At 29.0% G+C, this 23,612-nt stretch overlaps 1 protein-coding gene across 1 annotated transcript in view; it reads right to left on the bottom strand.

The window, feature by feature from the left end:
• Window positions 1–2,525: 2,525 nt before the first annotated feature.
• LOC118192421 (NAD(P) transhydrogenase, mitochondrial-like) overlaps window positions 2,526–23,612 on the bottom strand; it is a 48,979-nt gene continuing 27,892 nt past the window's right edge. Inside the window, exons 11-16 of the mRNA XM_035363386.2 lie at window positions 23,335–23,580; window positions 19,606–19,794; window positions 12,744–12,895; window positions 12,365–12,629; window positions 11,336–11,547; window positions 2,526–6,391 (exon numbers count right to left, since the gene is read on the bottom strand). Of these exons, the coding sequence (XP_035219277.1) occupies window positions 6,242–6,391; window positions 11,336–11,547; window positions 12,365–12,629; window positions 12,744–12,895; window positions 19,606–19,794; window positions 23,335–23,580 (1,214 nt within the window). The 3' untranslated portion in view covers window positions 2,526–6,241. The remainder of the gene's footprint in view (window positions 6,392–11,335; window positions 11,548–12,364; window positions 12,630–12,743; window positions 12,896–19,605; window positions 19,795–23,334; window positions 23,581–23,612) is intronic.

The following is a 23,612-nucleotide window of genomic DNA, read 5'->3' as shown; positions in this document are numbered from 1 at the left end:
TTTTAAAGTTATTTTTTAAATATAATTTCAACATATTTATCAATGTTACGATGTTTTAAAAAAAATCGTTGAGAAATTCTCGGAATTAAAAATTTTCTATAAAAACTTATCTTAAAATTGCCAATATGTTGATATGTCGCCAAATTTAGTACTGTTTAATAAAAGAATTCACATTGCCAAAAGCGAAAAGTTGTTTAAAAGCTCTTTATTAGAAAAAAAAAAAGAATTTTGAAATGCTTATGTTTTACTTCTTGCTAAGAAACTCAAGTATCTCATCATTTATATTAGAAATAGAAACAAATTATAACCCATTCAAAAGATAACCATATAAGTCAGTGAATCACCAAAAATATTCCTCCAAACTGCTAATTCACACTTAAAATGGCAGTCTTAAAAACAGACAGAAATTTCAGATGATTAAAATTAAGAACCTTATGCCAAGTTTGGCCAAAATTAAGAACCAAAATATCTATTCCAAAAAAAAAATCCAAGGACTTTTAAGGACCATATGAACCCTGTAATTAATACTAATTTAGCTAGAGTTTTATCATTGAATTAAAAGATAATAAATGATATATGCGTAACAAGTGTTTACTAAATATTTTTTATTGTTGGGAGAGGTCCACATAAAGATCTTTTACAAAGTAGGCCCTCCAACACCCAGTTTGTTTTCATAAATAAGAAGAAAGATTATCAGGGTCTATAGGGGGAAATTTTCATAATTTAGTTGCTTTTTTGAATATTTTTGCAGTTGGGAGTATTATTTTCCCCTAGGAGCAAAACTGGCTTTTTTTATGGCTTGGTCTTTAGGGCCAAGCCGTAAGTTCTCATTTTCTGTAGCAATAGTCCTCAGTCTGTTTTATCCACGAATTTTCAGAATTGAAGAAACAAACCAATACCATTTATAAATGCAAAAACTATTTTCAGCTCTTCATTTTCTCTACTGTTATGAAATATACACAAATAAAATACCTTCCATTCTAAATACCAAGTGCCTCAATATATTTAAATTAAAAAACTTTTTTTTCAATGGCGAGCACTAGCCTATGCCAGCATCGGCCACTCTTAAGACCAGATGTATCTTTATTATGGAGGCACCCAATAGATGGGCTACCGTTACCTTCTGTGAAGGGATAGACAATTTTACATCTATGCATTCTCCGGGATTTGAATCCGGGTCCTTCAGTATCAGAGTCGGGCTCTCCTAACCAACATACCATCTGGATGGCTTCAAATGAATGAATAATTTTATTATGAATTTGCAAAAAAAAAAAAAATCATAATGAGCAGTTTTTGTTCAATGCCACATATTATTTTACTATAAATGCAAAAAACAACATATATTTCATTTTAATACTTCATATAGAATTAGTCTTATTAAATATGTATATAATTCAAAATTAAACAGGTACATATAGCTCAGTTAATCTTTGATTAAATTCCAAGTGCATAAGGAATATAAATACATTTTTAAAGGAAATGCCTTTGCATAATACTCTGAGCAGCGCAGAGAATTGAGGTCACAGATGACCAAGTAGATTAAACCAACAAATGCTGGTAGTTGCACGAGACTTTCCTTCTACAAAATAAACTTTAGTCAGTTTCTTTAGAAAATTCTTTATGCAAATATATCCTCTAAGAAATGTTACAGAGTGCTTTGCTGTTATTTGTTAATTGTAACATGTGTTAACCGTTTCTAAATGCCTTTTGAGAGAACGAGGCTTGCATTTACTTCAGAAATGGAAAAAAAAAAAAAAAAACCTTTGATCCATTCCATTTATTAGGTGAGGATTTGAACCTAAAGCTCCCACTTGTTGTACTCCTTTGGGTATTACATCAACAGAAAAAAAAAAATCAGTTACTAAATGAAATCTGCTGCTAGAATATTACCTTGTTATAAAAATCTACAGCTATAGTAAAACTTATGTCATAATTTAAAACTATTGTAACATTCATTCTAATGTTCCCCCTAAAAGTGTAATTAATCTTGAATTAATGAAAAATAATTGGACTTAATGGCCAATTGAATACTAAGGTTTATTTGCCATTGGCAGAAGGGAATGGTTGCATGGACATTTTCATGTTTTCTTTACACGAAACAATAAAAACCGCCTTCTTGTAAAATGTCTATATAAATGTATTTTTCATTAGATAATAGAAAGCTTAAAAAAGCCATGTTTATATTATCCCTTTTCAGTTCTTCACATTCTTCCCAATCTTCAATATTTGATATAAAAACAAATTTCACTTCTAAATATACCTAAAAAACAACTTCAATTTTGAAGGAATAAATATATCTTTTAAGATGACATTTTTCTACATTTATTGCATTACTTTGAATCCAATTTAATTCATTTATAAAGTGAATCACATTTACAGGACAAATAAAACTTATTTTAAAAAATGATTTTTTTAATGACAGAATTACATATAGTAAAATGCTCATTTGTTCATCAAATTTAAATACTTATTATGTATATGTGGAGCATTGCTAAATTTCATAAGAAAGAATGGATAACACAAAATCATAAATGTCATTTTTATTAGGTAAATATCCTTACTTAAAGAGGCAACATTTTTTTAATAATTAAAAATTGATTTAGATATTTTATTTGAATTCTGGTCATTCTGTGTACATGATGGATAAGTTTTGAAGAAGGAAATAATACAGTTTTCTAATATATAATACATGTCACTAATATCACAGTATGTAAATACATTTCAATAAATGCAGATTTTACTTGAAGAATATTCATTATTTGTACATTTCACTAAATGTGTCATATAATTCTCTTAACTAAAGTACAATTTTATGTGCAATATAAAGAAATTCTAAGTTTCAATAGCATGGTACATAGCATTCTTAAAAAATAGTTACTTATTTTGAATGTCTAATAAATTAAATAGGATGCAGGAAAGACAATAAACAGCACATATGATGCATTTCAGTAAATAGTTTTGTCAAAAACTGAATGCAGTGGTACCTCGGTATATGCTCACTTTAGAATAAGTCCAACTTGGGATACTTGTTTGGATGTGAAATTTTTTGTTTAAAAAATGATTCAGATTTGATTAGTCATACACTCCTCTTGTTTAGCTCTATCGAAACAATGCTAAAATCAGTTTTGCACAAAAATACAATAATAAATGTACAGCTACCTCTGGGATTAATGATGTATACCGAAGTACCGCTGCAGGTACTTCCATCATTTATGTTATTAAAAAATTCAATGAAAGACTAAAAACATTAAAAGTATATCATTTACACTTGTCTTAATAAAACAGAGTATAATATATATATTAAAAACTACTTATCAATCAAGAAACCAGTTTCGATCCTTGCATTATTATTTCATTAACAGTATCAAATAATCAATTTTTCCCGGTTTCCATTTTAGCATTTTTATTTTAATTTAAAATGATAAAATAAGAGTATTGAAATTTAATATAAATGCTTTTACCGTATTTCAGACCTATGACTACACAGCTTCTGAAAAATTTAATGCAGTATAAAACAATTCTGAGCTAATGTGCAGGATGTCCCATTAAGACCAATTAATTTCTTCAAGGCCAGATGCCTTGCTTGAAATACATAAAAAAAATGCCTAAAGAGCTGTACCTGTATGGCCCATAGTTTTTGAGATAAATACAAAAAAAAAAAAAAAAAAGTATGAATATCTGGTGCAAAGGGAACAAAGTTTTATTGGAAACATGAACGTTAGTATTTACACAGACATTTTAGACATCTTCCTCTCTATACCGATACCGATGTTTGTGTGTCCTAAAGTTTTTTTTTTTTTCATGCATCGGATATAATGTCAAACTTTTCTTTTGTACAGTTACTGTTTTTTAGCCTTTTTTATGTATTCCAATCAAGAAATCTGGTGGTGCAGAGTTAGAAACTAAATAGTAAGACATCTGGTGGTTATATTATAGAGTTTTGGGTTTAAAGGGACATCCTGTTGATGCTTTGAAAGAATTAATAATTTCACTCTAAATAAAATTAAATTCATTTTTTTCTGATATTCTAAAAAATGTTCCATAATATGCCCATTATATTCTATATATAATGTTGCAACTATGGTATACTAACATTTATATAACTTTCAAGTGGTTTCTGGATTGTTTGTTCCATCATACATTGAAAAATACTTGGTATATAAATTTTGCACATATTTTTTGTACCCACCACATTTGTATAATATATTTTATAGACTTTGTTCATGGATTGAAGTGCAAAGATACAAAAAATTAAAACTTCTTAATTTGTTTAGTTTATACTTATATCTGGATTTCTAATACATCTGAAATTTCTGGAAAACAAGTAATATAAAAAAAAATTAAGATCAATTCCTACTTAGGTCAACAAAGAAAAATTTTTAAAATACAAAAAAAATTAATATGTGAAAAAACTGTATTAACATCAAGTGTCATCCACTAGAAATTTTTAAAAATGTATTTGAACTTGATTGGTTGAATAAAAAGTATTTTATTAACGATCAAAAATTTGAACATATTGGGAGAGAATGTGAGCTAATAAATAGTAGGAATTTAATAAAATGCCAAAAGTTCTGAAAGCTAGATTTTATTGATTATATAAAAAAAATTAAATATTGGCACCTTTCAGTACAATGAGTAACATTAAGAATCTTTTATTATAACAAATTAAACAAAAAATCCTTCATTCAAATTTCAAATAAAATCATCTCATAATGTTTGAAAATTATTTTCACGTTTTTATGAATGTTCAACAGGAAATACAGGGTCAATGCCATCTGCTTATTTTAATTATAATAAAGCATGCGTGTTTTTCATGCACAAATATCATAATTTAATGAAGAAACGTGATTTTGAAGATTTTTTTTTATCTTGAATACTAAATATACATTTCTGCCTTTCTTCATAAAATATGATTACTACTAAGACATTTTATTTTTAGTCCTTGGTTTAAAATATGATCAATATGGTCATTATACCTTAAACATTATTTAAAATAATGTTATCTTAAACAAAAAGGTTGATTCCTAAGCTTTTCTTTAATTACAGTGCCAAAAATATTTAAACAGACTGAAAATATCACAATGTTCACAGAATAATGTTAAAAGAAGTATAAAATGTCCTACATCACTAAAAATCAATGTGAAAAAAAGCATATGAATAATAAGCAAAAAAGGGGGAGAGCATTATTATTTGACATAATGCTATAAAAATATTAGGAACAATCATTTTTCATAGATATGAATTTCAAATTCATAGTATTTATTATAATTTTTTTCACTTTGTTAATACACACCACATGTGTAATACATTTCAAATATTTAATACTAGTATATATTACACATGCAAATACAGATTAAATATGAAAATTATTATCAAATTTTACGATTAGAAAGCATTTAAATACATTTATTCCCTTGCAATTTAAATTATTAAAATTCATAAAAAAATCTTTAAAATATCCAATTATAATCAATCAGCCAAGTTTTGATTTTTATAGCTTCAATCAATTAAAAATTATGGATTTTACAATTTAAGGAAGCATAAATAAATTATATTACAATTTTATAACACAAGCAATTTGTTTAACACTTGTGTTTATTCAATATAATAAACAATTTAACTAAATGCATAGTGAAGACAGTTACTTTAAAAATACTTGTATTTATCAATGAAGAAAACAAAACATTTTTGACATGTATATTACATATTCTGAAAGACAAACTTTAAATATATTTTGCCTATTATGTAAATATCATACATAATAAGTTCCATAAAATGTATTATTATTTTTTGAACACACAAAACATCTCAACATTATCAATGAATATACTTTGAAATTCAAACATATTCACCAAAAAAAGTGTTTTGAATGTTCTTTAGTATAAATATGTTCGAAGTGTCAATATGTGCCTTAATAAATAAAAATAATTATTCAAATTTTATTTATGTATTTTTAAATACTTACATTAATTGGAAACTATTTAAAATACACAACTCATACATTTTAAAAACATGATTTCTATTTATTTTTAATTCAAGCATTAAAAAAATTGCTTCCCTCTATTTTTTGGTAAAACCATATGATTGATCATGAGTAATGAAAACAATCTTTTCATAGCATGAGTTGCCATAATGCATCAATAAATCAGTTAAAGGAAAGGCCAAATAAGACTCTCATTCAGCCTTAACTTTACACTGTGAATATTTATTTTAACAACAAAGTTTATTCTAACAGCAGAACTCAAGATCCAAGCTCTTCTGTAACTTTGTTGAGCAACGCATCACAAGTTTTCTTAGCATCACCAAGTAACATTGCAGTATTTTCTTTGTAGAAAATTGGATTATCTACAGCAGCATATCCAACTCCTAAACTTCTCTTCATTACAATAACCTAAAGAAAAAATTTGAAATAAAAAAAAATATGTAGGAAAAACACATAATAACAATCCGTCATTTAGATTACAGCAATATATTGCAAGAAATTTTTTAAAAATTCATTACTGTTATTAACGAAGAAAATTTATTGCTAAAATATGTTCAAAATTGTGAAATCATGGTACTTCTATAAAAAGGTATAAAATACATCTAATGGCAAAAATTTCTTAATTACCCTAAATGAATAAATAATTATACAAATTAAAAATTTAATAGTTATACAAGGAGGCACATAAATGAATCATAATCTCCATACTTCAAATCTCATAAATAAAAAATTAAAATGGAATGAAGCATGGTATACTTCATAATGACAAGATAATGAAGTATAAAAATAGGAAACACAAATTTTATTATGCATTGAAAAAAAAGTTCCCAAAGCATAATTTCTGTTTTTTGCAGTAAAAACCTGAATACAAAAATATGGATTTATGGTCACTTTTCACACCCACATTAAAAAAGGGGAGATGCAAACTTCAGAGGTGCTAATCCCTTTCTCAGGTAAAAATAATTTTTAAATGATAAAAATATACAGAGAGATATTATTGTTTTTAATATAATGACCTAATTTTAAATAGTAAATTTTACAAAAGCAGTCACTTATTCTTAAATGAAATGAGCACACTTTCATATAAAAAAAACATAATTATTTGTAATTTTTTAAAATTTTAACATGTTGACACCCATGGGGTCCGCCAGGGACCGGCAATACGACCAACTGTAAAAGTACATAATTAGAGTAAATATCGATGCTGACAAATTTTTAAATACCATTCATTGTTACTATTATGGCTTGAATAATAATAAATTGCAAAAATGGTCTACGGCACCTCGGGAGGGGAAAGGGTCACCGGCGACCCTCACCACAAAACATGTAATAAACACGATTATATAACTCACCTTTTCTTATAAATAATATTTCAACATAATATACAATACATAATAAAAAAATTTATGTTAGCACCATGGGCAAACCACGTAAAATACACATAGCAATAAATGTGTTAATAAATTTTTGTACAACAGTGGCAAATTTTGAGCTTTCTTTAAAAAGCAAGCACCATAATTTTGAACATATATAATTTAAACACACATAATCTTATTTCCACCAAAATCTGTGTTTGTAAATTTTTGTGAACAAAGACAAATGCTTTTTGTTTACACATATCAGTCTTTTCACCAAATCAAAAAATAATAGTGACAAATGGTATACATCTCAAATGTATTACATGAAACAGTACAAGAAAAATGAGCACAAACAGTACTTCAATGAAACAGTACAAGAAAAATTAAATTAAATGCAATTTTTAAAACAGTTATTTTATTTATTTATTTTCCATGCACAATTAAGGCAAAGGATCACAAATTCTTTAAATATTTCTCAAAATACACAAAACCATTAGTCATAAGATAATGGCATTAATAGCCTTGATTTTATTTTGTATTCTTTGACTAATATATGCCAAATGATTATCAACAGAAGTTTGATGTTTTCAGACATATCTGCTCTCATATGCATAATAGTAGAATGCCATGTTATATTATTGAAATTACTTTGATATTCTTTTATAAGCAATCCAGAAAAAATTAAGCCTTTTAAAATACTACGAATCATACTTTTATGTGTAAATAATGAAATATTAACCATCAGTGCAGTATAGCTCTGAACTACTGATGAAAAGCTGTGTTTAAATAGTATTTATTAATTCAATTTGCATAATTACTTATCATTTTCATAACCTTTTATTCTTTAGAATAATATTTAAATCTTTAAAGAATATTTAAAAAAAAAAAGTATTTTACATAACAAATTTGGTATATATTAAATAACAGAAAATCTTATTAAGAAAGAAGTCATGCTGCTCAATGGGTTAAACCAAGATACATAAAAATCATAAGAAATTTTAAACTAAACAAGAAATCAGAAGAATCAAACTAGCAGGAGTACAGTTGAAAATCAGTAATCACCTAAACTGGGGCAGCTAAATCACTGAAAGTTAAGCCATATTTTCTATAAGGCTGCCCAAAGAATTGAGGAGATAAAAAGTTTCACGCCTGAAGTAAAGCTATTTTTAACTCCAGAATAGCATTTGGTGAAAGCTGACAAAAATGTAACTCTCTACCCTAACAAACCTTACTAATACTTAATGAGATTCATATCAAAAGACTTGACTGGCAACTCCATTTAATGGCTATTTTCAAAATATTAAAAATAAATAAATAAATTAATTAATTAAAGTCGATTCCTACTTAGGTCAACAAAGAAAATTTTAATTGACTTTAATATGTAAAAAAAAAACATCAAGTGTCATCCACTATAAAATTTAAAAAATATGTATTTGAACTTTAGTGGATGAATAAAAAATATTTTATTAACAATTGAAAATTTGACCAAGATATAGGAAGAGTGTGAGCTAATAGTAGAAATTTAAAAATACATATCCATGAGTATAAAATGTGAGCTACTGCACATTTAAATAAATAAATAAATAAAAAGAAAATTCTAGAATGCTATTACTATACTACTAACCAGTAAAAACCTTCATCAAAGATGTGAAGCTCTATAGGTCCATTCAAAACTATGCCTAACCATGGCCAAAAAAAAAAAATTGCCATTTATCTTTCTAAGTTATTTAGCAGATATTAACATGTTTCACATTTAGTGAAATTCTCTTCGTATAGTATTGTGATTAAAAAAATCAATCCATAAATTCTAAAGCTAGATTTATCAATAGAGATCAAACTGCACTAGAGATTTAGTCTGGTTTTGATTTGTTTCTAGTTTGATTTTTATTTATAGTAAAACTAGCAGTAGTTTTGCCCAACTTCCAGTATTTTATATTCTTAATAGCAAGACCTGATTATAAATAAACATAGCAAAAAATGAATATATTATTTAAAATACTAAATAAAGATGAGGGGAACTATCTTATTTCTTTAAAAATAATATGTATAATATCATTTGGTGACAACATTCTTTTATTAAAGTTGCCATACATTTTCTTTAAAAATAATATATTGCGATAAATTTTTGTGGCCAAAAGCTTTAAAAGTGATATGGACAAAAGTGTTAGAATCAAGACTGAAACCACTGTTGGTGCTAAAAAGATACTCTTCTCTTAACAGAGTGCAATTCACCCAGTGTGAGGCTACTGATATCACATCATGAGCAGATGTGCAATGACAGCACAACATATAATGTTTAATGCACACAGTGCCAAAGCTATGTGTGACAATGAATTTGTACAATTTCCTTTTTTTTTTTTTTTTTTTTTTTTTTTTTAGCATAAACAGATCACTGCACACACGGGAGAGGTTTCATCTTCCCATGTACACAGCCATCTGTTTTCCTCAAAAAAATATTTAAAAAATCTGAGAATTACGAAATTTGGCTTTGTGTATATTTAACATTATTGTAAATATTTGAATCTTTTCAGATTGTATTTTTGCTTTTCTCTCTTATGGTGTGTTGTTTTGTTTTGCTTATTTATTTTGTTTAGCACTTGTTTTAGGATTGATGATTTTTGGACCTATTTTGTGTTTAGACTATATTGGCACGTGTCTTGTATTTGGTACAGTCAAAAGTCGTTAATCCGGACTCGTCGGGACTTCGGCGATTCCGGATTATAGATCATCAGTTTAAATCTCGTAAGATGGCATGCAGAAATTCTAAAATTAAAAATATGAAACCGTAATTTATGAAATAAAGAACAATTATGATCTAAGGGGTATCAAAATTTACAAAAAAAAAAAAAGCTTAATATTTATTTGTTTACTTTATTAAACATTTCTCTCAATGTAAGTTGTTTAAGTTGCTTCATTTTATGTGATAATACTTTCTCTTTAATTCTATAAAAAGATATAATTTCTTGTTCAGTTCAAAGTTCCGCTGTTCAAGTCTCATTAATTGCTGTGCCGAGAATACCGACTAACTTGTCAATCGAAATTTTTTCGTTTTCACAAACCTCTCTGTCACATTCTTCATGTCTTTATCCATTTTTTGCAGTAATTCCACTTTTTGTTTGTTGGACATCGAAACATACTTTCGTTTTGTAGATCCTTTGGAAGTTCCAGCATCGGAAATTCTATTTGACATAATCAAAGTTCAAGTTTACTTTTATAAAATTGCTCTTACAGTCTGCAAAAAATAATAAACGGGATTCAATTTGAAGATTAAGGAACAACGTAATCATTAACATTAACTGAAATAGATAATTAGATAATTTTAGCTTACGCCGTCCGTTATACATTAAACGCGCAGGCGAAAACGTATTCTGCACTTGCGCACACGCATATGCGCAGTAGTCAAGGTCTTACGTGCACGCGTAAGTGCATGTGCTAACACGGCACATGCGCAGAAAGTTTTTAGCTTTGAGGTCCGGATTATAGATCATTCCGGATTATGGGTGTCCGAATTAACGACTTTTGACTGTATTCATTTATTACATGGGACTGTGGATTTTTTTAATTCTGGGTGCAGTGGCACTGGAATTATGAAGACAGCTTGGTTGGAGTGCGAGTTGTGGGTAACTGTGTTCCTAACAAGCCTTGGCAATGGTTTCTGATGCCAGGTTGGTGGTTTTTGCTGGTTTGGCAGATTTTTGAGAGTTTGGATCTCTAAAGTCGGTTCTTCCGGCACTTCAGTGTATGTATATAGTTCAGAGGGCTGGGGTGTTCATCAGAGAATCAGCTGCAAAAATTAGTGCTTAGCTGTATTATGAGTTAAGGTTTACCCTGAGAGTGATTTCAGGAACTTTACCATGTATTTCAAAGGAGAAGTTGCTTAATATTCAAGTTAAACCTTTAAAAAACCTGTAGCAATTTATTTTATACGTAATTTTATATGCAATTACTCTAAATAATTTTAAAACATAATCTCTAGAACTATTTAATTCATTACCTGTTTTGCAAGCCAAACTTTAAGAACAGGCATGCCAGCAATAATAGAATTAGGATCTTCTTCAGCTGCAGAATTTACAGTATCATTAGCTCCAATGACAAGAACCAAATCAGTTTCTTTAAAATCATCATTTATTTCTTCCATTTCAAGTACTATGTCATATGGCACTCCTGCTTCTGCTAATAAAACATTCAGCTGGCCTGGCATACGTCCTATATACATAAAATTGTTATACACATTATAATGACATATACTGAGCATTAAACAATAGAAAGAAAATACTCTGGATGTTAAAAGAAAATAGTCAACTGGAAAATAATTGCAACAATAATTCATTTTCAAAACAGACATTTTATTTTATGAACGGTGACATAAAGAGCACTGTTTGAAATCTAAATATGGATGTATATTATGGATATGTAAATATGGATGTGTATGATTATTAACATCAAAATAAATTTAAAAAAAAAAACAGACCTTTAGAAAACCTTTTCCTACCTTTGGAAAACAATTTATTTAATTCTTATTTGAACTTTAAAAAAATGCACTAAAATTTTTATTTTTAGCTATGAAATTTTTTTTTTTTTTTTTTTTTTTTTTTTCTGAACTATTTTTTTAACATTTTGTTATATTTTACTTTTCCTGCAGATGAGAGAATTAAAACTTTTGCAACTGAACATATTATATGACATTAGAAACGTGCTATTATTTACACCAGAGGTATTAAAATAACTTACTAAATTATAAAGAAGTACAGATAAAATGAATTTTCAAAAATTCATTTAGCATGCTTATGTGCTATAAACCTTTCCAATATGGAAGATAAATGTATTTTATTTACATATTATGCACAGATCTCATCATTTGGCAACAGTTCTTGATTTTTTATCTGCAACAGATAAAATCTACTAGATAAAAACAACAGTACCCTTCTGAGGAGTTAAATAATTGCTTGCCCTTTCTACTGTTGTTTCTCATACTAAAATAAAATGTATAAATTTTCAAAATTTAAAAAAAAAAAAAAATTACCAGCAACAGGATGAATTCCAAAACGCACTTTCTTTCCCTTGTCAACTAGCATCTTTACCATCTCAGCCAGAGGGTACTGTGCTTTTGCTACACATAACCCATATCCAGGTGTAATTATTATATTTTTTGCTTCTCTGATCATCTGCACTGCTTGGGATACATCACATTCAGTATGAACTCCAGTCACAGCCATAGGTTTACCACTGCCAGTGCTTGAAGTGCCATAACCACCCAAAATGACGTTTGGTAAAGACCTATTCATGGCCTAAAATCGTACAATAAATTAAACATTTTGAATAAAAATTACAGTTGGTATTTATTTCATTGTTAAATTAAATAAAATACATAACAAATGATGCAAATATAAATAAAAACAAACCTTGCACATAATATATGATAAAATGGCACCTGATGAACCAATAAGAGCCCCAACGATTGTCATTAAATTATTATTTAACATAAAACCTTCAGCACAAAGTGCCCATCCTGAGTAGCTGTTTAATACTGTGATGACAACAGGCATATCAGCACCTGAAAATAAAATTATATATTTAATTTATTGTAAAAATACAATAAAATTTTCTAATCTAAACAGTTTGGGGGAATGCTTGGCTACTCTATTTATAATGGAAACTGGAAATGGAGTTAATGTTCTGATATCTATTCTCTCCAAATAAATTACAGCATAGTTTGTGTAATGTTTTCAAATATTAACTAATAGACTGCATTCTCAATTATTTAATAACGAATAATCTTTATGTATGTTATTCTCTCACTCTGTAACAGCCACACCTAGGGCCTAAAAATTTCAACAATTTATCTTACGCTTTGTGTGATTTTATAAAATTCTAATTAACAAATTCATCAAATTAAAAGAAATCTGTTGCCACTCTGCACAGTATACAGTATTTGCCTTTTAAATTAAATCAACAAACATAGTGATTTAAAAGAAATGGGTTGTCACTACCCAAATGAAATATTTTATCTTCCATGTGCCAGTGTGTTGCCATTCAGTAATGTGCAAGTTTTTAAATTTTCTTTCAAATTTAACCTATCTGGTATTAACAAACTAAGTAATTTAAAAGCAATAAACACAATTTTTCACCTCCAATATTACTAATTACTGGCTGGCTTCATGAAATTACCCTAACTGATTAAAACGATTGCATACCTTTTCTTTATAATTGTTTTAGATGATCAGCCACAGAAGCAGCCAAGCAAGTGGCTAGTAATACAATATAAACTTTATTAATATCACAACAAAGAAGTGCATGCTATATATATACAATAAATTACATCTTTTTATAAACAATTATTAATTTACTATTTTGGCATTTCTTATGGGCTTTTCATACACAGTACAAAACCTCAAATCAGGGAATCCAATACCTGGAATGATCTACATATTTGCCAATCTATGACACTCAGAAATCTGGAAATTTTTCTTGCTGATAAAGATTTTATTAAATGATAAAAATATATTTTTAATATATATATTAACTTTAAACAGTTATTAATTAATATCTGAAAGTTTAGTTACTAATTCTTAAGGGCAAACATTACAAAAATACTTAACATGTAAAAAAAAACATTTTTATTGCATCATTTAACAAAAACAAAATAATACTTTAATCAGTTTTCATTCAGCATGCATGATCTGATGCATTCAGTGGAAGGTTGTGCTCCACTAAGAGGGAAGAAAAACAAGCATTCTGCATTAATAACTTTTTGATCCTTTGTTTTTCATGGAAAAATTTAATTTTTTGTTTTATTCAATAGAATTCATGTTCTCCTTGTGCTTTTGTATAGGCAGATGTTTAAGAGGATCAGTTTTCCCAATACATGAAATCATAAAATCACATTAATAAATGGTACACATCGCAATTGTACTACATTTCCTTGACGAAATAATATGAGGAAAGTCATCTCTGTACAATTTTTGAAAAGTACATGAGTATTTTTCCTTTTTTGCAGACTTAACTAAAACAAAAGATTGTAATTTCTTAAACTATTTCTTGAAAGCATGTGCACTCACACCACTCAGCGACAAGATGAACAAAATAACAACATCGATCTCGCTTTGTGCTCATTGACCACGACGTGCCAGATGACATGCAGTGGCACTTGATGCTCATTGGAGGACTGGAACATGATGTTTTCAGACACACGAGCTCTTACAAAGCAGAAGCATAATTTCTCACTGATGAAATGAATTTGGTTTTCTTTTATATGTGATCTAGAGAAAAACTAAGAGCTTTCAGATGCCTAAAATAACTTGCAAATAACAAAGTTTTTGTGCAAATAACAAAGTATTAAGCCAAACTACATAAAAATAAAGTCGGGAGAAATATGCTGCAAATCAAGTCGGTGGGAGAACGGTCGGAAATCGAGAGAGTTGGCAACTCTGGATATAAAATTCAGACTGCCAGACCACAGCAATTTTTTTTGTGTGTGTGTGTTTGTGTGTATATGCTTTAAACATGCATATTTGATGTTTTTTAACAGTAAAAACATGTGAAGAGTCCGGATTCTTAACTTAAATTCAGCGCTAAAATAAAGTACCTCCATATTGACGAAAAGATCATTTACGAGCATATATCTGTATGATCAATAATTTGGCTTTGTAACTGCCGTTTTCCTTGGCATACATTTAAAACCAAAATGTCTTTGATTTTAGACCTTCTGATTAATTTATATGACAACCTGGAGAATCACTATTAATTTTATTTTATTTTATTTTATTTATTTTTTTTTTTTTTTTTCTTTTATCAGCGCATGACATCTTGGAAATGACTCATGCAGCTATGTCTAAATTTCTCTGTTAAATATTAATTAGCAAATGAATACCAAACAGCATGGCAAACTTTTGTGTTAACATTATGCTTGGCAAAGATTACAGACTACGTTACAGCTAACTGCACTGCAAAGTGTTGAGCAAGAGAAATTTAACAGAAATTTCTTTTCATATGTATAAAAAATAGAATTTATAAATGATGCTTGTATGCTAAAAGATAGCATTTAGTGCTGTTTGAATTGAGAACAACTGATCTGTAATTCAGATAAGCCCAGTATTGGTGGCACCAGGTGTGGCTGCACCAGGTGGCAGAATTTAGGAAAGGCAAAATTTTTGGAATTTACAGAAGCTCCAAGCAATAAAATGAAGAGATAGCAAAAGTTTTCAAATCTAGGCAGGCACTTGACATTAAAGTTTAGAACCTGTACCAAGTTGCAAAGTTGAGATTGCATCAAGTTGCAAAATGTCTATGCTGGTCTTGTAGAAGGTCTTAAGTACATGCAGGAATTTATTTATTCCAGACTTGGACAAGCTTTAAGCATGTGCGGCAAATAGGCTTAAGTATAATATATAACTAATATGATTCAGGTTTTACTTCGTCAGTGTCTGATAAAAGTAAGACGAAATTTAGCGGAACATGTCTTCAATCACCAGTCTCATAATACATTGACAATTGTGTATGTCAGTGTATGGCTTTAGCTTTATGATGATAGTCATGAATCTGAAGGTTTTCAGATATCAGAAACAAAAGATGAAATTTTCTAATTAATAGAATTTGTGAAGAAATGTGGTGAAGTGATAATAAATGAAGATGATTTAAAAGGAGTTTTTAACTGTGATGATAATGCCCCAAACATCAATCCACTAACAGATTGCAAAACTTGTAGGTATAACCTGTAGTATGGTTCTAAATCAAAAAAATATCACTACTGATAGTGAACGAAGTAACAAAGAGGTTGATAAAAACAAAACAAAAACAAAATTCTGATCAACAATTTAGTATGAATTTTTGAGACGTCAATTACAGGACTTGAACAATGGAACTTTATAACTGAACAAGAAATTATGTCTATCCATAGAATTAAACAGAAAGTATTAGCCCAACAAATTAACTTACATTGAAAGAAATGTTTAATGAAGCAAACAAATACTGAGGTTTTCTTTTTATTATTTGGATTTTTTTTAATGATTATATGCTTTATTATTCATAAAACACTATTTTATAATTTTTACATATCATCTTAAAGATTTTAACTGATGATCTAAAACCCTGAAAAATCCCAAAAGTACTGACAAGCCTGGATCTTGGACTTTGTACTATATAAACAAAGTCTCTATTATTATAAAACAAAGAATCTGTGAGTGAGTATGCAAGTCATTACTGTAGAAAAATGGAAGCCACCAAATTTTAATGGTTTTGCATCCAAGCATATGTACCTTGAAACCTGAATTTTGAATTTCCATTAATAGTTTTTTTCCTTATAATGAATTTGATGAATTTTAGATATTTTTCACTCCAAGAAATGGTATTTTCTCATTACAAAATTTCAAATTTTATATCATTGTAAATTGAGGCTTTTAAATAAAGGGTGTTCCATTTCTGCAATTTAAAAATCCTAATTTTTTATAATTTGGGAGGGGAAAAGGTCATAAGTGGAAAAAACTACAAAAATTATTTTTAAATTGTCCATTAAAAAATAATAACCACAGGAAAAAGAATATATATGAATAATTTATTTACTAAAGAAATACTGATTATATTATCTCCTAAGATTAATTTTAGAATTATCTTAGAAGAGTGAATCCATAGTTAGTAAGTTCAATTCCGAAAATTGTTTTAAAGTAACTTGAATGTAAATTGTTAAAAATGTTTAACAGGGACTTGAATTAAATCATGAATACTGAAATTTCCATTGTAAAAAGAAATTAAATTAAAGGCAAGTAATTAAAGTAAAAGCAAGTAATCATTGCCATTGATCGGAAATTAGTTGACTTTTCAAGGGGAACAAACCAACTCCCGTTCAATGAACAATAATTAAGAAATAAATATGAAGGTGTTTCGTCCTTTACTCAAGTAACAAGGCGATGTCAAACTGGTAATTTAAGTTAGGCCAAATATTTCCATGAATTGAACGGATCAAGAACCAATGAACAGCACCAAAGAACTCATTCTGATTAAGCATTTTCGCTAATTCAATTTTGAGTGAAAAGCAATTTCTGCAGTAAAATTGATAAATTACTCAAGTATTTGTCCCCTGACACCCTCGTGTTTATGCATTTCAATTCAAAATTATTTGTAAAAATTAAACATTGGAAATTGGCATTATGAAATAGAACTCAATTGAAATAAACATTAGAAAATTATGAAATATAAGAAATATAATGCAACCTTTGCAAAAACAAATAAAAAAAATAAATAAAAATAAAAATTGAAATTTAAAATATATATAATAAGAAAAGGGAATGTACAATGAAGATATAAAAGGCCAGAAAAAACATTAATTAACTTACGTTCTTTCTAGTGGGAAATGGGCAAAGTGTTCTCTTCGCGTCTTACTCAGAAGGGTTGCATTTCCAAAATTCTTTATCGGCAGCGGGGGCTTTGAATTATATCAGTCGGCGAGACTTGTGTGAAGTAATTTATGGGGAAGAGAGTGACTAGGAATGCTTGAGGGACGTATGTTGTGGAGTTCTTATTTGAGTGAAACCATCTGTTAATGTATTTTAAGTGCGTAGATGACACTGGTACTTTTAGCAGCTTGCAATCGTCATGGCTGAGAGTGGATTTTTTTATGCACTGCAGCTTGAAGTCTGCATAGTTAGATATATGGATGCATTAAACAAAACTTAGAGACATGACTGTTTTGAAACATACTTTTATTCCATGATAATTTACATTAGATCATTTTCGCAGACAAGGCATTTAAATAAGATAATTCTTATATACACTGGTTTTAAAAGTAAGATGTAAGCAGGAAAGCATAAGCAGCATGGAGACGTTTGCATGGCAAAAGTCAGGAAAAAAGGGAGGCCATATTGCTCATGAAATGTAAAGCCAAGCCATGATTGGTTAAATTTAGTTTTAGTTACCTTTTTCAAGCAATGTTATGCAATTTGGAAAGTTCTCGAATTTGGGAGAAATGATAAACTTAGGGGGAGAACACCAAATTTAGAATTTTCAATTTTAAGGTTGCCAATTATTTCATAACATAGCTATCATATTTTATTATATCTTACATATATATATATATGTGTGTGTGTGTGGTTTTGGTATATGTATGTATATATATATATTCAGGTTTAAACTTAAAACTTCTAAAGTTAAAATTTTAAACTGGAATCAAAGCAAGATAATTGCTCAACAATATTAATAATTGCAACTGTGGATAAAAGGTTTAACACTGCATATCAAAATTTAAATAAGAATTCATCAGTAGAAAAAACTCGAAAAATAAAAATCCGAAAAGGAAAAAATATACAAAATTATAAAAACATTAAAAATATTAAAATTAATCTCCTTTTACTGAAACTCTAATTCAGAACTCATCAGGGGAAAATGAATTAAAGTTTTATAAAAGTCAATTAATATACTTCAAAAACATGTTTCATTGTTCTGGTTTATTTGAGGTAAAAAAACAAGGTTCAATTAAATTTTCATTTAAGTCATTAAAATTCATTTCAAACTGAAAAATCAAATCTCAAATGTATTAAGTTTAATTTACTTCAATACTGCAGCTATAATGCAGAGCTGGTTCAAAAAAAAATAATTTTTTTTTTTTTTGTATATATATTCAGTTTTTTATAATTTTTCAAATTTAATTTCACATTTCTTTAATTTTTATTTTGTATATTTACAACATATTTTGAAAGTCATTTGTACCGAATTTCATTTTTTGGGGGGTCTTAGTATAAAATAGGTTCTAAATTTCTTACTTTTTTGTCTAACTAATCAATTTTCAGCAGCATATTGTGCAAAAATACTTTGAATAATTATGGTTTTAAAAATTTTTATAATGTTCTCTATATATGCATACATACACATGCACATATAAGTTATTTCTATCTCTACTAAACTTTGTTTCATTTCTATACTTAAAAAAAAAAAAAAAAAAAAAAAAAAAAAAAAAAAAACTTTTTTAATCATTATTATTATTAATTGAAGGTTAGCCTCACAAGTCACTTGTGAGGCTAGCCTTCAATTTGGGCATGCATCAGTTGCTGTTCAAGGACAACTTTGAATGTTTTTCCTCATATTGCATATACCAGATAAAAAAAAAAAAATGGCTAATCAAATATAAAATTTTAAATTCACTATGATTGCTTTCCTTGCTGTTAACAAATGAAGAAGTATTGGTTAAATATAAAACACATATCTGAACGAACACATTAATGTTATATACTCATTTTAATAAATATAATTCTTTTCTTAAAAAACAAATAAATTTACCTCCAATAGCTGCAGTTAATGTAACTCCCATTATCATAGATAATGCACTAGTAGCTCCAAGACAACTTAAACCAGCTGCACTGCTGCCGGACATGAGATAATATGCCATAGCAGCTACATTTCCTGCTAGAAGTCCAGAGTTCAAAGCATGACGTCCAGGCAACAACAATGGGGCAGAATTTAGCAATCCTAAATTGATTTCAAGAGGTTATATGAATATCATAATCTATTTACCAACTTTTTAAGGAAATTGATTATATTTGTAGTGAAGTTTCGAGAACTTCATTGAATAAATTTTTTATAGCATTTTACAAAATTATAATAATACTGAAATTTTATTTTAACACGGAAAATTTGCTCTTAAGTTTCATACTTTGCAATCATTTATTTAAATCCCTTTAAAATATTTACAAATCTCTGTAAAATGCTCTGAAGCTCACATAATAAATCTCAATAAAATTATGGTCATCTACTTAAGCACCAAATCCTACCAAAGATTATATCAAAGTCCCCTTTATTTATTACAATAAAAATACTATTTCAATTTAATATTTTCCTTCTAATTAATTCAACTTACACATATTGTTTATATCACTAAGCATAGAAAATCCATTTATTCCAAATGAGTGCAGCTCCTCTCTTAACTTCAGACATTTTTAAATTCAATACAAGTTAGTAGTAAGATTATAAGGTAGTTCTCCCACTTCCCTAGCGTGCCTTCGTGGTGTAACGGTAGCACGCTGGGCCAGTATTCCAGAGTTCCATGGTTCGATTCCTGGCGAAGGCGGTTGCACATTTTTAATCTTTTCTGCTTCCAATTAACCTAATGACTCTACAAGTGGCGCCCGAACTAAAAGGATTGTGGATGATGATTCTCCCCACCCAGGATTTGGCGACTAGGTCTCCTAAAACCCTAGTCGCCCTTTAAAAAGGGTAGTATATAAGGTATTTCTTCCACTTCCCTAGCATGCCTTCGTGTTGTAATGGTAGCACGCTGGGCCGGTATTCCAGATGTCCGTGGTTCGATTCCCGGTGAAGGCGGGTACATATTTTTCATCTTTTCTGCTTCCAATTAACCTAATGAATCTACAAGATGAATGATGATGAGTCACTAATAAGCTTTAGGTTCGAAAAAATATATGCTCCTTGTATCAAAGAAAGATAAGTTAAATAATATAATCAATTCGAAACTTCCTTTTTTTTTTATTTCAAATAAAAATGACATGCCCAAGCTCATACCAATAGTCCAGACATGCAGAAACAAGTTATGATTACAACTCGTACGTTTGCAATCATCCATTCTGCAAAGGATCCTTGTCAAGAACGACTTGAAAGACATGAGACAGCAAAAACATGATTTAAATGCAGCATTTTTGTCACTAACTATGGGAAAATAAAATAAATGATTGCTTTAAATGGGAAACGTCCAGAAAAGAAATTTCTTGCAGTAATTACACAGCAATTATGGCAAAATTTCTTACTCTTCTCGCTGTGCATTACTGCTTATTTCTTTGCTTCAATCTACTGTCTCAAGATACTGATTAGTTAGATAAAATTGTGGGATGCTTGTCGCAGCCATAATAATGATGTGTGACTGAAAATATGTATCACAAGAATTAAGTGTTGTCTTGTTATCTATAGCAATGTCTGCTAGGTTTTCTCCTCTATTAGGTCACCTTGTGCGTCTATTCAGCTGTTTTCTAAACTCAAGATATCTGAAGAATTTATATTACAAATTAAAATAGCCAACAGGATCCTATGATCCTGCTTGTATGCCTTTCATTGCGCCTAAGTGTGTTTCAAAGAAAAGTTATCTACACATACATATAAGTATGTATGTAATATTAAGTACTGCACATACATATAAGTATGTATGTAATAATTTAGAATGCAGAGAGAGAGAAGATACAAATACGGCCAAAAGTTTTAGATGATGCTGGCATAAAGAATGCAAATTGTGTCGAAGAAGGATGAAGCTTGCAGACACACACAGCCATAATTAATTCCTGAGGCACATATTCTAATTCACACATCAACATGGGTGTAATATGCATCCCCCATTTTTGGAAGTTTAATAACTCTAAACACATAACTATGAATGATAGAGAGGAATAAGTCACTAGAGGTTAGCTGCAGGCAAGTGAGGTAAAGTGCCACTGCATTCAGAAGTAGTGAGTGAGAGTGTCAAAAGGTTTGGTTTCAAGTGAAATTTTATTCAGTGACTGGATAAAAGGTATCTGTATCACAGCATTAGATAAGACTGCATGATACTGATGAATTTTGAAATGATGCAGTTTAAATTGATATACAGTCAAAAGTCGTTAATTCGGACACCCATAATCCGGACCTCAAAGCTACAAACTTTCTGGGCATGCGTCGCTTTGACGCATGCGCATAAGACCTTTATGGCTGCGAATATGCATGTGCCCATGCGCATAATACGTTTAAGCATGCGAATTTAGATACTTCAGCATAAAAATATAAAACAACATTTTAATCTTAAACTTCAAAACATGTTCATACTTTAAATTTAAAATCAGAAATGAAGAGCATGTTTTTTTTAACTTGAGCTAAATATGCAGTTATTAACATTATTTAATGTATAACGGACGGTATAAGCTAAGCTAAAATTATCTAATTATTTATTTCAGTTAATGTTGCAGATTGCGTTGTTCCTTAATCTTCGAATTGGATCCAACTTATTATTTTTTGCACTGTTAGAGCAATTTTATAAAAGTAAGCTTGAACTTTCGATTACGTCAAATAGAATTTACGATATATATTTACTAATATGTAAAGGATCTACAAAGCGAAAGTATGTATCGAAGTCCATTAAACAAAAAGGGAATTGCTGCAAAAAATGGATAAAGGCATAATCCTTTGTTTATCTAACCATTCCGAAATTTGTTTATCAATTTCCCCCGGCTGCTCTGTGGGGGAAGGGGGGGAACGCCGCACAATAAATTGGAAGTTGATCTGTCAGCACTATCCTTATGTTCAGGGCAGATGTTTTTATTTTATTTGGCTTATAATTCCTTGCTAAATGTAGTATTTCAACTCGATGTACTCCATCTTTGATATGATTTAAATCAAATTCCTCGTCATTAGAATTCGCTTCCGATAGCGAAAAAAGTGACACAGAGGTTGTTGAAAACGAAAAAATTTTGATTGACAAATTGGTAGGTATTCTCAACACAGCAATTATAGGACTTCAGCAGCGGAACTTTGTAACTGAAGAAGAAATTATGTCTGTTTATAGAATTAAAGGGAAAGTATTATCACATAAAACGAAGCAACTTAAACAACTTATGTTGAAAGAAATGTTTAATAAAGTAAACAAATAAATATTAAGCTTTTTTTTTTTTTTTTTTGTAAATTTTGATACCCTTTAGATCATAATTGTTCTTTATTTCATAAATTACGGTTTCATATTTTCAATTTTAGAATTTCTGCATGCCATCCTACCAGATTTAAACTGATGATCTATAATCCGGAAAAATCGATAATCCGGAATTGCCGAAGTCTCGACGAGTCCGAATTAACGACTTTTGACTGTATTATAAATAGATAATATTTTTATGACACAAAGCAAAAATACCCAAATTAAAATGAAGAATACAAGGCACTACTGCCAATTAAAAGCAGAATTTTTTTTTTTTTACATATATTTATCTCATACACACATATATGTATTAAGTAGATTTGCAGAAAATAGAATTAAAAATTTACCTTGAAGTTTTCCATATGCAACAAGGGAGCCACTGAAGGTGATTCCTCCAATAAACGTGCCCAAAAATAATGCTGTTTTTATTGCATTTGCAGCAGGATCAGTTGCAAAAGTTGGAAAGTCAACAATGTATGTTGCAATACAGGTAAGTACAGCTGCCATACCAACAAGACTATGGAAAGCTGCAACCAACTGCGGCAGATCTGTGATTTCAATTTTCTTTGCAATATACAAACCAATAGCTCCACCTAAAAGAAAAAAACTGACATTACAACATAAT

Source organism: Stegodyphus dumicola, chromosome 3 (assembly GCF_044657685.1).
Source record: "Stegodyphus dumicola isolate Sdum_Otavi_A_Nest chromosome 3, ASM4465768v1".
Taxonomy (NCBI): domain Eukaryota; kingdom Metazoa; phylum Arthropoda; class Arachnida; order Araneae; family Eresidae; genus Stegodyphus; species Stegodyphus dumicola.
The sequence above is the reverse complement of the archived record's forward strand: the minus strand, read 5'-3'. Positions and strand labels throughout refer to the sequence as shown.